Raw genomic sequence first — 18,430 nt, 5'->3', positions numbered from 1 at the left:
CAGAACTGTTCTTTTCAACTTGCATGCTATTGCTCCTATTTGTCTAGTTTGGATTCTTTTGGCAGTGTTCAGCATGCTCTTTAAGATTCTCAGTGTGAGTGGAGTTGCACAATATTTCCTTTAGTATCTATGTTTCCTTAGTATGTTTTCCTGGAAGCATTTGGCTTTTGTCTTGGGAATGGACCAATGTCCTACACTTCAGTCAGGGGTTGATTTTTAATGACCCCAAACTAACCAAGAGATTGATAGGTCTTAAAATCTCCACTAATTCAAAAAGGGATTTAGGTCCAGAATATATCGTTTCTATTCTCTTTAAATTAGTACTTGTCAGCTTGCCAGAAGCTTGGAGTGGATGACAGTGGGTAGATTACTTGATGATTGTCTGTTTTGTTCATTCCCTGTGAAGCACCTGGCATTGGCCACTGTCGGAAGACAGGATATTGGGCTAGATGGACCATTAGTCTGACTCAATATGGCCGTTCTTATGTTCTTAATATATAGTCTTTCTAGTTTTGAATATTTTTAACAGAAAAATATTGGAAAGTTTTTAAAATAAATATCCTGTTGTGCAATCAAATTGTTTAGGCCTAATCTGGCAACTTTTTGGCATGGGTTAGCCTCTCACCAAGTCCTTCAACTATGAAATTGACAAGAAATGATGACAGAAATGCAGGGAGTGGGTTGAGTGTTAAAATAGTTTCCATTTTGTTTTGTTTTAACACACATTTATTAATAAAAGCTTCTTTTGGGGGGTAGGTTTTTATTAGTAAACAGTTTGAAAGTGAAACCAGGAATACTGAATTACACATGACTGAAAGACCTCAAAACTTAAAAAATGTGCTGTAGAATGAAAGTCTTGTAAATTTCCAATGTGCCTAAAATTAATCCCAATACTAATTACAATTAGAGCAGGTTGGAACATTTTTGACTAAAGGTACTTTGTCGGAATATGTTGTATTAACAAAGCTGATACATTTCACAGAGATGTAACATTTTTGACAACATTTTAATTGATAGGTTTCTGAGATCTGGGGCTCTCTTGTCACTGGTGACTGGAGAGACACCTGAATAAAAAACCTGACCTTTTTAATCTGATGATGGTCATTTTGACACAATTCCATTTTGCAGAAACATTTGAAAGGTGTTGATTTTGTTCCAATGGAGAATGAAAACAAATTTCAAAACCTCAAAAGTTGTTGCAAAATGGAATTGTTCTCCGTCCAGCTCTAATTACAAGACCAAATGAGATTCTTCTGCTGTTGTTTAGCCCAGTTTGAACATACTCAGTAACATTAACTATTAAGAAACAAAAACAAAGTAAATCAAAACTTTGTTCAGATGCTGCTGCATTCAAGTTCTGTGACTACCACCCTTCCACTATTTCAGGATAGTTCACCTCTCTTGAATAAAAACATCCCTGAGCGGGGAGAAAAAGCTGTAACTTGTGTACTATGGATCATCATCCTAACAGAATAATAAGGATTTTCCAGGCACACATTTTCATCTTAAATGTTTCTTATTGTTATTTCTTAAATGTGCTATTTATTGAAAAGCAAATGGCATGTGCTGTATTATATCATAAATAGTGTAACATAGATGTTTAATGAAAAGGTACACAAGGAAAAGTATTGTAATATCAGGTACTTCCTGGTCAATAAACAAGGATGAGTGAGAGAGGAAGTTGGGAAATAAGAGTGCACATGGGAAGCATAGCTCCACAAGTAGTAGGAAAAAACAGTAGCCTGGCATATCATTCTGTCAGAGTGGGAAAGCAGCCCCTAGTCATCAAGGTAAATAAGGACAATTCAGATCTGTGGAAAGCGCAGATTTGTCTTTCCACAGAATTTTCTGGATTCCCCAGAAGCAAAGTTGCCATTTAAAACTTCCAGAAGCATCTAGCTCTCTTGGTTGGGAAGACATCTTAACCAATGCAATGCTGTCATATTGAATCTGCAGCCATGGAAACTGAAAACGTGAGGTCTGTTGCACTGGAAAAGTCTCTCAAGGGAAAGGATTGAGCTTCTGCTGGGGAAGTACTGTATGTAGAAGCTGCAAATATTGGGGTTCTCTGGGGAGAGGACAGAAGTTGTACTGTCTTTTAAGAGATTAAGATACCGTGATAATAGGTGCTCTAGAAATACCTTTGACAGATAGATGCCACATAAAACAGATTTAAACTTGCTGTTTATCAACCAAACTATCTTCTAGTGGGTTTCTCTTGATCATTAACATTACTATTACTCCTCAGCACTTGCCCCACAATACAAATCTTAAATGTCTAAAATACAAACCAATAATTGTATTGTATGGAAAAACATTTTTATAGAAAATATATTCCCCAAGTCTTCCCTGTGATGTGTCTGGCCTTTTGCCCAGAATCCAGAGATCTTGAATGTGTCAGGACTTTCTCCATCCCTTGGCCAATAGAGATTACTCCTATAGAAAAGGTACACACATTTTCAAGAAAAAAATTGTAGCACGGGAACTGTTCAAAATAACTTTTGGTGGTGTATGCATATAAATGATTTAAACCTGGACTTTTAAAAAATCTTCTCCAAGTCATTAATATGGATTACATCTATTGCTATAGGAGAAAGTAAGGAAGAGAGGACATTCCGGAACTGGATGAATTCTCTGGGTGTAAGCCCATATATTAACCACTTGTACAGGTAAAACTTTTGAGTTCTGATTTTTATTTAGTTATTTATTTAGTCATTAGCTCTTTTAGATGCAATTAAATAGACATTTATGTCTCACTGGAAAACCCCACAAAAACAATATCCAGAAAGTGAAGCTGCATTTTCAGCAGAACTATAAATAATAGAAAACAGCATTACTTAATATTTTTTTAAAAAGCAAAACTCAAGTAGTGAGCCTGTTGCAGTTAATTTGCAAATAGAGCACTGTCTAGTCTAAAACATTTCATTTGGGTGTTACCTGGACCCTAATATGGAATGTCAGGAATTAAGATAAGGTAAGTGTTAGTTGTTCTGAGAGAAAAGGATTTCATACTATACAGCAAGTAAAACATGTTATGAAAATTAGTGTAAACTATTAAATGATAAGAGTAAATGTCAGATATGTCAGAAGATTTATATCCAACTCTGACACTTTTCTCTGGTCCCATAGCATAAGCAATTGTTGTGGGGTGGATGACTACACTGTGCCATGATGATTAAAAGAGTTGTTGTTTCCAGCACCTCAGATCTTCCATACTGTTACCACCAGTGGATTTGTATTGGTAGTAGCTCCAGGAGGAGGTCTGGGGCAAAAAGTCTACCTAACACAAACCCATTGTGTGCCTCCATTTATTCATCTGTAAAAAGGATATAATAATATTTAAACTATCTCAAAGGGATTTTGGTGAGACTTAAGGTTTATAAAAGACTCTTGAGATCCTTAGATGAAAGAAACTAGAACGTGCAAAATACTATTATTCATTGTTTCAGTAAGTGATGTAGGCAACCAAGATCATTTCTGAACTAACAGGGAAAATATAGATACTGATATAGTAGACTGGGAGGAGTTGCAGGTGGTGTGATCATGGTAGGCTCACAGGGCTAACCTCCACTCATTTCACAGTAATAGCTGCAAGCTAACTAGAAAAGGTATTGCTGTCTTCCTTCAAATAGTTAAGAGCTGCCTGTATTTTTTCATACTCTGTTGCATCCAAGCTGATTTGCTAAACCTTCACATTCACCTAAAAAGAACCATATCTTGGAAGGTACACTTAACGCTTACAAGGATTTCTTCCCTCTGCTGTGTCTCACAGAGACTAACTATAGCAAACATTTTTATATTCATTCTATTACTAGTTTAAATAGGAACTTTTGCACTCAGGGAATCTTCAAATATATAGGGGGTTAAAAAATGAAATCCACTTACTTTTCTGACATTTCTCATCATTTTTGAAATTGTGCTGCGCAGGGAGTTAGCTCATATCCAAGCAAATTGAAAATGTAATATAGGGAGCAACAACGATGTGTGTATGTTTAAATGTTGTTGGTAAAACCTGATTCCATGTGTTCATGCTGCTAGGATTCATTGGCCCATTTTGTTTTATAACTCTCATAAAGTGAGGTTGTCTATAGTATAGATGTTATAATGGGGAAAATAATAGTTTTCTTAACTCTCTTCTTAAAGACTGATATGCTATTTTTGCTTAATCTTTTTAACTATGTTCACCTGTGGACAGAAACCAAGCCTGGAGAATTTCAGCCTTGAATGTTTCAGAAAGGTCTGAACAACTCAAAATGGAGTATTTTAATGGCAACTGTTTGGCAGCCTTAACTATTAGTGGTTGCTTCCCTACACCAGCTATAAATTCAGTATCTAGGGACAGTCAGTGGTCATGCCTATTCAGTGAGAGTTGTGAGAACAACAAAACTGTGAAATTAATTTAACTTACGGGAGGGATCAACCAATGGTAGGCATAAATGTGGAGAAACCTGTTCCAAGACTGGTGCAGGGTTTTGTTTTCTTATTTATGTGAGTGGAATTTCGTTTTTGAACTCTCTCATCTGTTCATTTTCAGGGGTTTCATATTCTTGTTAATATACTTAAAAAGTACTCTCAATTGTTCTTCTGCTGTTTTGATCTAGTGACCTTGCTGATGCTTTAGTGATCTTCCAGCTGTATGAAATGATTCGTGTGCCAGTAGAATGGAACCACGTTAACAAACCTCCGTATCCTGCACTTGGTGGTAACATGAAAAAAGTCAGTAATATTCTGTGGTGCATTCCAGTTATAATGAACACCTACTACTGCATTGTATTGTATCATCTTGAATTGTGTGAGCTTGTGTCCCTGGACTGTTAGCTCATAGTTAAGTTGACTACATATTTCAGTTTTACTGAGACAATCCTGCTTAAAAGTACCCTGAGGTATTTTCCCAAGGGAGAAGGAGTATTTTTGCTATATGTATCTTCTTCTTGGTTTTTACACACATCACTTTTTGGTAGTATGAGAAGCTGGGGAAATTCATTTAATTTATTAATGCTAGTCTATGCTGTATGAGTTCTGCTCAGTGTGGTACACTTGAGTTACTTCCGAAACTAACATTTGTTCACATTAGAATCCTTGTGAAAAGTAAAAAATCAGGACCTAGACACTGGATGAGCGGGTTAATGTGTGGGATGTTCCCTCACTGTTCAATTTTACAATAGCCTGTTCGAGTTTGTACAGGCCTTGCAAAATCTAGTTTTTTTGGTCAGTTATATGATTATGGAAACACCAAAAATGGAGACAAAATGTATTGATTAGCTGTTATTTAAACAAGTCTGTAAAGATTTTGTATGCTAAATATAAAAAAGACTCACTCTGATTGTTTAGGATTCATATTCATAGATTTTTAAGGCAGAAAGGACTGTTATGATTGGATTATGGTGAAGTGAGAACTCCTTTTTTACACATACATTGGCAGTTTTAGATTACAACATAGGATGCATTCACGTAGATTCATTTATAACAAACACATTTCTTTTATATTTTAGAATCTCAGCATCTGTAGTTAGGATCTTACATTTTACAGTGAATTCCATAATCCTTCTCCAAGTTCCTATGGCTGGGTCTGTCTTTTCCTTATTTTCTCTATGATCCCAAACTCAGCCTTGATGTACACTAGTGCAACTTCATTGACTTCAGTGGAGATGCTCATATTGACTCCATTGCTCCATTGACTCCACATGCTCAGCTCTGTCAGACAGAGAATGCAAATGTAATGTTTTCATCAGAGGTGCTGGAACAATTTTTATAGTGTGGGTGCTGAGAGCCACTGAACCAAAATGTAAACCCTGTATATAATGGAAACCCCTTCAAGCCAGGGGGTGCTGCAGCACCCCCCTTACCCGTAGTTCCAACACCTATGGTTTTCATTCATTCAACTGGGAATAAGATTTCACAGGAATCTTAAAAAACTGTATTTTGATCTTCAAAAATGGTGCAGCAGTATAATGACTTAAAAGTAGTTCTGAAAGAGTTAATAGACTTTACATGGTCCCCAGTCTCAGCATGGGTAACACTGGGACAAGATCGCTCAAAATATTATTAAGCCTATATGTGATATTAATATTTTTCATACCTATAAAGTTTAAACATTTCATTTTTAGATTGAGAATTGTAATTATGCAGTGGAAATTGGGAAGACAAAGGCCAAATTCTCCCTGGTTGGTATTGCTGGACAGGACCTAAATGATGGCAATGCAACTCTGACCTTGGCATTGGTGTGGCAGCTGATGAGAAGGTGAGGAGTTTTTACAATTGTTATATGCATGCAGAGCATAATGGTATCCATACAAAACCACGAGAAGTTAGTCAGTTTTTTGCACCCAGACTACAAATTTGTTCATAGTCTAAGGGCTAAATTCCTCTGTCTACAGTGACGACTGAAATATTTGGGCCTAGAAATTATAGAAATATACAGTGTGTTGCAGTGAAATACTCAATGGTGCTGTCCTCTGTATGAAATAATGCTACAGGAAGTATTAAAGAGAGACATTAGTCCTCCCCGTTTAAGACTGACACCTCGCCTTTTGTACTGTATAAAATTAAATCAAGACATATTTCTCTGACACCAAATTAAAATAATAATTTTGTGTATTAAAGCAGAATCTAAATAATTTCAGTTCAAATTCTTGTTGAAGTAATTATCTTGATTTTGAAATAAAAACAATAATAGAGCTTGTTTATATTCTTAACGTTTTTAATTATTTCAATTCAACAGAAAAATCTTGGCCTTTTGTAAATTAAGAACCACCATCAATGATGACAGGTCCAAAATTTCCCCTATCCCATAAAGTACTTACGTATTGGCTTTCTGAAAATATCATTAACACCTAGAAATAAGGCGGCAACACTGCCAACAGTCCTTTCATTGCACTTATTTAAATAGAAGTTGATGGAGCTATGGCAGTTTATACCACCCAAAGATTTGTCCCATATTATGGAATTGTGTAAAACTGCAAAAATACTGAGTGTACAACAAATAGTGAACCAACTGTGACGGGTTCCCCCGGGGGTGCCACAGAGCGCTCTGACCCATCAGCCTGGGCTCTCTCTCACACTGTGCTGCTGTGACAAGCTGCAAAGCCCTCCAAGCTTGCACTTTCACCAGCATTCACACAGGTAGGGATACACCAGCTGCAGTTACATGCAAGGCTTTCTAATCACCAGCCTCCCAGCCTATGACCCCAGAGCAGCACTGTCCTGCCCTGGTCAAATCTGGCCAGTATATGGGTTTAATATCCAGTCTGCCTCTCCCTCAATGTGAAGAGGACCATGCACACTTGTAACCAAGCTGAGATTTTCTCCAGACACCTTAGTCAAATGCACACTGGTTTGGATTAAAACATAAAATAAATTTATTAACTACAAAAAGATAGATTTTAAGTGCTTATAAGTGATAGCAAACTGATCAAAGCAGATTACCTAGTAAATAAACAAAAATGCAAACTGAGTTTAAAATACTAGATAGGTAGGATATGAATTAGCAAATTTTAACCCTGAGTGATAAATGGGCTGGCAGATTCTTAAAGCACAAGCTGCCTTTGCTTTGCAGCTTGGGTTTCTCAGGTTTTCATACACAGTCTAGAAATCCCTCTAGCTTGGGACCCTTCACTTCTCCCAGTTCAGTCTTTGTTCTTCAGGTGTTTCCAGGTGTGTTGTTGTAGGGAGAGTGAGGTACCATAATGATGTCATTTCCCCCATTTATAGCTTCTTCCCACTTACTGGAAAGTTCTTTTGCTGTGACCTGGGTCAAACAGTTCCCATTGTATATTGTTATCTCTGAGAGGTTTCTACCCAGATCTGGGGTAATCCTTGTGCTTGTGTGCATTTCCTCAATAAGCCATTAACATGGTTTGACCTTTTAATGTTGTACCTGAAAAGCTGCTTGTGGGTGTTTTCAACCTCACAGTATGTTTCAGTAACACATACATAGCCAGACTTCATAACTTCATATACGATAATAGCACATACAATCCAACGAGATATTGTCTAGCAGATCAAGACTTTTAGAATGATACCTCACAAAGCATACTTTGTGCAAAACATATCCTAATTATATGACAGTGGTGAATAAAGGGGTGCCAGGGTGTCACACCAACTGTTGGAACAAAATGAAAATTCTCTATTAGATCAATGTTCTCTTGGATATCTCTCCTTAAGATGATCCTGTTTAATCTTAAATAGATAGTTCTGATTTTTTTTCTTGTGCAATTTTATATATTGTCTGATAATGGAAATCTGGAAAAGTGCCACATTACATATTTGAAATTGAGAATTTTCACAATGTACCATTATTGAAGAACTAGTTTATAGACTAAAAAATGACAAGAATTAAAAAAGTCATAGTTTCAAAAAACCCAGAAAACCAAAGCAAACACCATAGGTGCCAATTCTGTGGGTGTTCCAGGGCTGGAGCACCCATAGAAAAAAATTAGTGGGTGCTTAACATCCACTAGCAGCAGCTCCCATCCCCCCCCAGTGCCTCCTTCCTGCCTGCTGCCCCACTGATCAGCACCTCCCTCCCCCCAGCGCCTCCTGCCCACTGTAATCAGCTGTTTTGCAGCATGCAGAAGGCGCTGGGAGGGAGGGGGAGCAGTGGGGAACGGGTGTAACTGGGTGGGAAGAGGTGGGGCAAGGCAGGGCAGGAAGAGGCAGGGTGGGAGGCAGGACTTGGGGTGGAGCGAGGGCAGGAAGAGGTGGGGTGGGGATGGGGCAGAGGTAGGACTGGGGTGGAGGCTTGGCGAAAGGAGTGGGGTGGGAGCGGGGCTTGCGGTGGAACGGGGGTGGAATCCAGTACCTATGACAAACGCCATCCTTGGACAGCATTAGTGCTATAAAGTAGATAATTTATTTCACTTTACTCCCAATTTCCCTTATTGTATAGAGCAGCGATTCACTCTGGTGGATCCCAAAGCAAGACTGAGATCTATTTTGTGAAATCGAAGTCCTCCTAGTAGATCTAGCAGGAAATTCTACAATATCTTGTATAATAATTTCAACTACTTTTTTATAAAAGAAAAATGTGATTCTAAGCCACAAAAATTGGCAGAGAGATTCAAGGCAGTGTATTTACATGACTTTTATTTCACTTTTTAAAGTGATTAGCGGTCAAGTTGATATACCATTTAAGTTCACCAAATGAAGTTAGTTATGATATGGTAAATAAAATATATGTAGAAGATCTGATGGCGGATAATATGATACTTGGAATAGAATTATATTCTTGTGACAGCTAACAAAATATTTTTGAAGTAGAAAAATAGGTTACAAAAATAGCTTACAGTATAAAATAAGATGTAAAGGTGAATGGTTTGTACATACTACTTTTGTCCTGAAGACATATTTTACTATCTTTTACAGCATAATATTAGGAACAGAGAATAGTTCTATATTTCATTTTTAGAGTCAAACACTGTTTTCTTTTGGTTACAGGTATACTCTGAATGTACTATCAGACCTTGGAGAGGGGGAAAAAGTAAACGATGATATTATTATTAAATGGGTGAATCAAACTCTTGCAAATGCAAACAAGAAAACCTCAATTACCAGCTTCAAGGTAATCTAGAGTCTATATCAGGACAGAAGACAAGTAAATTAATCAGATATGGGCTTTTTAAAGGGACAGTGCTATATAGGTTAGGTTCAACATTGGCTTTACCTTCAATTGACATAACCTGATAAAAGAATGTCTTTGAGAGTCTACCTTCAAAAATGTTCCACAACTCTCGTGATGAGAAATTAAGAGTAAAATCAAACGATAGTCACTGCTTATGTAAGATTATAAAGCCAAATTATTCTCAATTTTTTATTTTTATTTTGTCAATTTTTATTTTATTTTATTTTGTCAATAATTTTCCATGTGTCAGTTTGGCTAACTAGACACTTCCCTGATTTGCCTGTGCAAATGTGGAGGCTTTGGCACTCTGAGATTTATGGATGCAAATATAGAGTACAATTTTGAAAATGTATCTTGTTTTGAAATAATTTCTCAGCACTTTTGAAATATTTCAGCTCTTTGAAACTATTTTCTCCTGTGCTGTAGCAGAACAGCAGAGGAAGCACAAGTTAACCACAAACTGTAGTCCCCGATTTGTGCTAACACCTCTACGAATACACAGCAGACCTAACAAAACAGATCAATGTCAGCTTGTACTTTGTAAAAACACAGGGGAAATATATTTGCCAAATGGAAAAAGAGAAAATTGATAGAAAAAGTTTATCCTTCTGCATTTAATACACATCTACCCAATCACTCAAGAGTGGCTTTATCTCTCTCTTTTGAAATGATAGATTGATAACCACACTTGCACACGAGTATAACGGCACTATAAGCATGCAACTTCAGTGCACACTTTCAAACAATTAGGCATCTATGCTGGCCACAGTAGGAGATGAAGAGACAAGCTATTTAAATATCTGAGATCTCACTATGTTGTGCAACAGTTATGCAAGGATTTTGCTCAACATAATATCCAATTTTCATTAGGGAAGATTATATATCCAGTCCTTGACATCAGTTCCTGCTCTGTGAGCTTGAGTGTCCTCTCATTTAAACCAGTGTAAATCAGTAATAACACTGGTATAAATCAGGTGTAAATGAGAAGAGAATCTGGCCTATTATCTTCATTAATTAACTCTTGTTAAAAATTGATTGGTCTGACAATGGTATGTCATAAAAATTACTGAAAAGTATTTTTTCAGTGTCTCATTTTAGATCTAGGGAAATATTACTTGACATATTTCCCCCCTCCACTTAAAAAAAAATACTGACTGTTCTATATACACATTCATCAGTAAGAATAATTAGACATTTTTTATTTGAATTTTTCTTCAGTCTTGGGTTTCCAACAAAACCAAATACCATGCATGTATAGAATAGAAAGGGTCATAGGTCACTGAAATTCACTATAGACCATTAAAGTAGAACCGTGCTGGATTTGCAACAGCCCAAGTAATTAGAATTACAGAGATTTTTTGACCTCTGAATTTGAAGAGATACACGTCAGCTTAATCTTCTCAAATAAACTAATGAAGTGCTATGATTAAATGCATAGATTCTGTTGGCAGTATGAGAATTGGCATGAACTGGAAACCTTAGGTTTAATCTGGTTGGTGACGGCAGGCACATCACTTGGATTATATGATGAGCCTCTTAAGGAATGGAGCTAACTGCTTCCTGGCTTTGGCACCTCCTGCTGATTAATCTGTTGACTCATCTTGCACTAGGCTGCTCATCTGCTGTAACAGTTGGACAGAAGCAAATGCAGCAGAGGCACCTGCTATTTTAAGGTTAAGAGGAAGCACATCTTAGAAACAAAATTCTCAAAGTACCATTTGAATTCTAGAAATAGACAGACCAGGCCATAAACTGGCAGCAGGAAATAGTTCCATTAGGAGAAAGGGGAAAAGATGAAAATATTCATGTTATTCAGGCAATAACTTTCTGATTTGTTACAAGAAGCTTTAACAATATTTGGACTGCTTAGGACTCCTTTCAAAGTTTGGTCATTTTATTTATACATAGAGAAAAATAGCTTATTACCTTGGAAATAGGAAAGAACTCTGAAAAGTAGAGCAAGAGGTAAAACAGCAACATGGGGAATGATGTTCTCTCTTCTTATACAAGTGGAGGGAAGAAAACAACTGCACACTGAGGTGTATGTTTGGAGAGGGAGGGCTAGACAGACAGAGACAACAGCTATGCTGCTTTCTGCATCTCCACAGCAACATTGTAATGGAGGACTGCTAGCTGGTGAGGAACAATGCCTTGATTTGGCAGGATCCCCTGGGGCTGGGCGACTAAAGATGTTACTGTCGGTTTGACAAGCGTTAACTCCTCTACATGGCATTAATATTTAATGAATGGACAATGCATGGTTGTAGGTGGGAAGTCATACCACAGCATAAGATGATTGTTTCCGGAGCGAAACAGAAGATTTGATAACTGCAAAGGAAAGGTTGAACTCGGCAAGTGTGTAGGGGCTCAGTGAGGTTTGACCCTGATTTTTCCATTAAATAATTGCATGGCATGTCATAGAAAAAGATAACATGAAATTGAAAGTTGCACCTTTGAAGAAAAGATTAGGGACCAGCTCTTCTACCTTAGTGGCAGCACCAAGGGCCTGTCACAATGTCTACTCCACTCACTGCAGTGACACCTCCTTGTGGTATATCTGGGGATTAGCTCACCACTTGAGATTTCTCAGCCCCTTGTCCCAATTTCTCACTCTGCAACCTCTTTTATGTCTCACGAGCTGCAGCACTTCCTCTTCATGGCTTGGCCCTCTGGCCAGATCATTATAGTCCCCGCCTCGTGGGATATCAACCTCTTTCTAAACAAACTGCCTCTGGCAGATCTACACAGTCCATTGCCCTGTCCATACCACTCCCCCAGTGGCTGGTAGGAAACCCAGACCCAGGGCTGGCTCCAGGCTTTTTGCCACCCCAAGCAGCAGAGGATGAAAAAAAAAAGTCGTGATCGGCGGTACTTTGGCGGCAGCTCCACCACGCCACTTTCTTCTTCAGCAGCAGGTCCTTCTCTCTGAGAGGGACTGAAGGACCCGCTGCTGAATTGCCGCCAAAGAGCCCAATGTGCCACCCCTTTCCCTTGGTCACACCAAGCACCTGCTTGCTGAGCTGGTGCCTGGAGCCGGCCCTGCCCAGACCCACCCTCTACCTGCTGGGCTTCAGGTTCAGTTAGGATTGTATATCTCTCTTCCCCCCTTCCCAGCTCACCCAGGTGTAGCCCACCCTGTGAAGTAGCCCCTTCTGAGCCAATTTTGATCCCTTCATGGGCTGGTGTGTGGTCAAGATCCCATCACAGGGCCATAAAGCTAGCTCACCTGGTCAACTGTGACTGTTCCCTGTGTAAGGAACGACCAGACGACATAAACGTGAGGCCATGGCTTGTGTGCCGTTAAGTTCTATCAACCCCTAGCTGTCAGAACTGTCTTTGGGAATGCTGGCAACCAGGCACAAATTAGAGCAGCTCTGAGAACACCTTTGTCTTTGTCGTGCTGTCTGGAGTGGTTCACAATCATGAGTGCCTGCCTCAGGCCACACTGTCAAAAAAGCTATGCAGAGACCTCAAACGGGTTATATGTTCTTTAATTAGATTTCATCAACCCAATAACAAATGTGAACTCCTGAAGCACTATAACAGTCTTACCACGGAGTCACAGACAGTCCTCTTGGGTATTCCAGTGTATCTTGCCACCCAGGCAAGCTGAGCTTAGTTGGTTGCTATACAGCAAAGATCACAAAAGATTCAGTTTGCTTTAAGTCCCAAGAGACCAGTCACTTACCCCAAATCAATTTGTACCTCAGAGCTCACATCAAAGGCATCACTTGTGGCCAATTCTGTAATGAACTAACTAAGGATTATTAAAGAAATTTAGGTTTTTTAGCATCAACAATGTGCCCGATAAGAATTAAAACTGTGGCTGTCTTGAAGATCTTACAATCTAAAAGATCAGTCACTGGCGTCACTAAATGAAGCAAACTGTTCGTATTTGTTTAGCAGTACCAGTTCTGAAAGAGAGAAACTACATGGATTATTAACCTGATCTTTGAAAACTCCTGCTGACTTCACTGTAAGTTTTCCACAGACAAGGAAATCAGGATTGGACCTTTAAGTAGTAAAAAGAGAAAATAAAGTAGAAGAATAAAGTATGATGCTATCTTTAAAAACAATTAGGTTGCCATAGATTTTTAGTTTGGATTATAAAAATACTACTAGGAGAATTAAAGGAAATCTATTGATTAATATTAATTAAATCATTAACTCTTTCTTTTAGGACAAATCTATTAGCACTAGTTTACCTGTACTAGATTTAATAGATGCCATTGCACCAAAAGCAATTCGTCAAGAAATGGTCAAGAGAGAAGATCTTTCTGAACAAGACAAATTGAATAATGCTAAGTAAGTGTTTAAATCATATTTTATATTTTCTTGCACAGAAATCAAGCCTCTGAATTACTGATACATCAAAAGAGAATTATATTCATCTACATTTGTTTTTTAATTATGGATAAATTAAATTTAAATGGTAAAATTTCTAGACATTTTTTCTAGCATACTGAAAATACCAAGCCAAATTCACTGCTGCTGTAAACTGGCAACGCCACTGAAGTTCTTATATTAATAGTCCTATATAGCCCCTAATAATTAAGAAAAATAAATGCTCTAGTAGATTCAAGCAAAATAAATGTCCCAGCACAACTGTTAATACTTATTTTCATTCAGTCAATTACATGCATTTTGCCAACACTGAAATATTGGTTGGATGTGTATATTTTACCTTTTTTATCAAAATGTGTTAATAGTTATGGTATGTCTCAAAACATAGGGAACAGATACTAGTAAAATAATATTTTCTCTCTTGTTTTTTCAAGATACGCCATTTCAGTTGCTCGAAAGATTGGTGCTCGTATTTATGCACTGCCAGATGATCTAGTAGAAGTGAAGCCAAAAATGGTTATGACAGTGTTTGCGTGCTTGATGGGAAGAGGACTGAACAAAATAAAATAATTAAGACATTTAATAAAAGTTTCTGCCATGTTAAACACGATAAATGCCTCACAGTTTACAAGATTCTGAAGTTTAGTGGATATAAAACCAGAGATAAATTTGTATGTGCACGTATGGATATATATTCATTAATTACATTTTAATAACTTGTTTATACTAGTGAAGGTTTCATTCAAAGAATTTCATATTACGTGAATTATTTATGGATTAATAGTTCTAGCAGAATATGTTCATTACTAAATTAAGGTTACATTCTTGTATTGCTTTTCAAAAAATCTTGTAAATCAAGACTGGTTCATACGGTTTTCATAGAATGAAAAGGATCAGCAGCTTTTAAAATATGTTATTTCGGGATCTGCTGTGAATATATATTTTGTGGGTGTTATTTACGTGTAGTCATAGCTGTGTGGAAGTCCATTCAAACACTGTTATATTTTCCCCAAACTGAACAAAGATCAGCATCATTACCTTATTCTCTGAAGGCCTGATATGATTCGTGCTGAAGTCAATAAGAGTATTGCCACTGACTTTATTGAAGCTAGTTTGGACCTGTGATCACCATATTGTTTAGAATTTAGTGATTTTATTCATAATGTTGTTGAATCTTTCTTATGGGAGTAAACACCTAAATATATCAGATTGTTTTTTTTACAAAACAACAAACTTTCATCAAAGTGAAGAATAACACTATATAGTAAGGCAAATGGGTACCATAGACATTGCTGGAAGATCTGTGTTTATATTAATCCTTGCAGCTGGAGTAAATATCTGAACTTTCATAAACTGTTGTATTAGAAAGCAATAAAGAGAGCTGGCCAGTCCAGTCTGGGGATTCAGCTTATATGTACTGCATTTTCTTCTGGAATTTTATTTTAAATGAACACTTGTATATCTATCCTTATGAAAGGAGACTTAAAGAGCTTGGCTTGTTTAGCCTAGCCAAAAGAAGGCTGAGGGGGGATATGCTTGCTCTTTATAAATATATCAGAGGGATTAATATTAGAGAGGGAGAGGAATTATTTAAGCTTAGTACCAATGTAGATACAAGAACGAATGGGTATAAACTGGACACTAGGAAGTTTAGACTTGAAATTAGACGAAGGTTTCTAACCATTAGAGGAGTGAAGTTCTGGAACAGCCTTCCAAGGGGAGTAGTGGGGGCAAAAGACATATCTGGCTTTAAGATTAAGCTTGATACATTTATGGAAGGGATGGTATGACAGGAGAGCCTAATTTAGGCAACTGATCTTTGACTATCGCCAGATAAGTATGCCCAGTGGTTGGTGATGGGATGTTGGATGGGATGGGATCTGAGTTACTGCAGAGAATTCTTTTCTGAGTGCTGGCTGGTGAGTCTTGCCCACATGCTCAGGGTTTAGCTGATCGCCATATTTGGGGCCGGGAAGGAATTTTCCTCCGGGGCAGATTGGCAGAGGCCCTGGAGGTTTTCACCTTCCCCTGCAGCATAGGGCATGGGTCACTTGCTGGTGGATTCTCTGCAGCTTGAGGTCTTCAAACCACAATTTGAAGACTTCAGTAACTCAGACGTAGGTTAGGGGTTTGTTATAGAAGTGGATGGGAAGGGTTCTGTGGCCTGCTTTGTGCAGGGGGTCAGACTAGATGATCACATTGGTCCCTTCTGACCCTAGAATCTATGAATCTATTTTTCTGTCAGAGAAGCTCAGTGTCATAGAAAAGGTGCCTTGATTGCAAGAAATTCTTCCTGAAAACACTGCAATGTGTTACTTTTTGTATCTCTTCTGCATGGAGAAAGACTAATATTTATTTATGATTTTGGAAATGAGCATTTGTATTCCTTTGTCTTTATCCATAAATGTTAGCCAAACACTTATGGTACTTCAGTATTTAATAAAATTATTTTCAAAAACAGCCAAATAAGGCAGAATACTCAACTAAATACCTAGTAATTGTGGAGTGAAAAAAAGGTAAAAGCAGACACATTGTCTCTCAAAACATGAAAACAATAAAAGCAACTAAAAACAAGATGATACAAGAACAATGAACAAACAGGATTAGACTAAATATTAATAATCTAATATCTGACACAGCATACTGACACAAAGAGGACACCTCAAACTAGATGATATTATATAAGGTGATAGTGAATGGTTCAGAGGATTAGTGATGGGGTACAGAGCCTTTCTTTTCTTGGTGGTTCATAGGGGCAATGCCCGCCTGGTCCATAATAAAGCTGTTATTATTTGCCAGTATTATTCTATTATTATTTCTATCCTCAGTTGCATTAGAAGACATCCAACCCATGGCCAGGGAACTGAATCTTCTGACACAAAATTTGATGCACTTAGCCTGGTTCTGGAGACAAGTTAGTTCATGGCTGGAAGTCTTTAAGATAGACTGAATCTAAGGCTTTTTTCCTCAACCTTCATACAACAGGAACTAATGCTCTACAATACCATCATCCTTCTTCCTGAGATACACAGCTTCAAAGTAAAAAAAATATTTTTCTTACCAGGCTTCTCTGACAACGGGATTGCTCCGTATGCCTGTTATAAACTGTCACACTAGAAGAAACATGACAGTTCTGCATGGCTCACTCCCACGTATCCAGAGTTACTCTGATTGCTGTGAACATGATTTCTAGGGATAACCTCCTGTTGATATCTGGGAGCACCTGAAGGTCCCTCCTCCAGCCTAAGGGGAGGAGTGACAGAACCTGGGGCTCAAATGAGTCTGGAGGTCAATTAATAAGAAAATAGGAACCAGAGTGACGTCACAGGGCCAGAAGTAGAGAACCTGATGGGGACACCATGCTGCACAGGCACTGGCATCCTGGGGGTGCTTGAGCCTCACTCCACCCCAGGCCCTGCCCCCATCAGGCCTCTTTCTCCAACCTCTCACCCTGCTTCTTCCTACGCCAGTTCTGCCCAAGCTCCGTTCACACCCTACCCCAGCCTCTTCCTGCCCAGTTCCACCCCCTTCCCTAAGTGTACCAGTCCCAGCTCCTCCCTTCCTGCCTCATGCAGGCCTGGGAACAGCTGATCCGGGAGTGGGGAAGGAGTTGATCAGTAGGGGCACCAGTGGGTGCTAAGCACCCGCTAATTTTTTTCCATGGCTGCTATGAGCCGCCAGGGCTGGAGCACCCAGAGTCAGTGCCTATGCTGAGAAGAGAACTCCAGACAGCACCCACTGCTCCTCAAAGGGTTCTAAGGAGCCAGCAGAGGCAGCCCAGAGGAATTCTGCTCAGATGAGCGATTAACCCCCGGCTCCCATTTTTAAGTTATTTTTTGGAGTGCTGTCAGGACTCATGTCCCATGTTTTCTCCACAACCAAGAGGGCTAGAAATAAACTATTTTTTTTAAAATGAAAGCTGAGAGTCTCGTGAAATCACATGACTTCCTAGGGGGAGGTGGCAGGCTGAAGAAAATCCCCAGGAGACTCATGATAAAATACTAACACCATCATCTTTTTAGTGTGGGAGGTACTGAGCTGCCGCAGCACTGAGCCTGCCTCTCAGGCTGGATAAAACCTGCCCCCCACTTTGCCCCAGAGCAAGGGAGACCCTGGGAACTACCGTGACCATTTGTCCCGATTTTGTAAAGACAGTCCCAATATTCAGGCCTTTTTCTTAGATTGGCTTCTATTACCCCCCACCCTCTGTCCCGATTTTTCACACCTGGTCTCTGGTCACCCTACCGGGAACAAGGGGGAGAAAATGGGCTCAGGAGGAACAGCGAGATGGCGCGAGGCCCTCAATGCACCTGGCGGGGGAAGCGTGGGCTGGCTCTCCGGGCGGCCAGCGCCGCTGAACGGAGGGAGGCCGAGAAGCAGCTGCCGCAGCCTGAGGCATCGGAGTCCCGCCTCCCTCAGTCCCCGGTTCAGCCCCGCGTCCTCCAGCCAGGCCCAGCCCCTCCGGGG

At 39.0% G+C, this 18,430-nt stretch overlaps 1 protein-coding gene and 1 long non-coding RNA gene across 4 annotated transcripts in view; one reads left to right on the top strand and one right to left on the bottom strand.

Moving 5' to 3' along the window:
* Positions 1–15,438, top strand: part of PLS1 (plastin 1) — an 87,216-nt gene extending 71,778 nt beyond the window's left edge. For all 3 annotated transcript variants that reach the window (XM_030574499.1, XM_030574500.1, XM_030574501.1), the window contains 6 exons: positions 2,591–2,669; positions 4,602–4,716; positions 6,108–6,241; positions 9,436–9,559; positions 13,800–13,924; positions 14,398–15,438. In XM_030574499.1, coding sequence (XP_030430359.1) covers positions 2,591–2,669; positions 4,602–4,716; positions 6,108–6,241; positions 9,436–9,559; positions 13,800–13,924; positions 14,398–14,533 — 713 coding nt within the window. In that variant the 3' untranslated portion in view covers positions 14,534–15,438. The remainder of the gene's footprint in view (positions 1–2,590; positions 2,670–4,601; positions 4,717–6,107; positions 6,242–9,435; positions 9,560–13,799; positions 13,925–14,397) is intronic.
* LOC115657141 lies at positions 513–18,368 on the bottom strand. Its single transcript, XR_004001885.1, has 3 exons — positions 18,274–18,368; positions 5,522–5,694; positions 513–2,436 (listed from the first exon to the last, which is right to left on the bottom strand). It is a non-coding gene; the product is annotated as an uncharacterized LOC115657141 (long non-coding RNA).
* Positions 18,369–18,430: the final 62 nt, after the last annotated feature.

This window comes from Gopherus evgoodei, chromosome 9 (genome assembly GCF_007399415.2).
Source record: "Gopherus evgoodei ecotype Sinaloan lineage chromosome 9, rGopEvg1_v1.p, whole genome shotgun sequence".
NCBI classification, from domain to species: Eukaryota; Metazoa; Chordata; order Testudines; family Testudinidae; genus Gopherus; species Gopherus evgoodei.
This window is presented reverse-complemented; position numbering and strand designations above follow the sequence as displayed.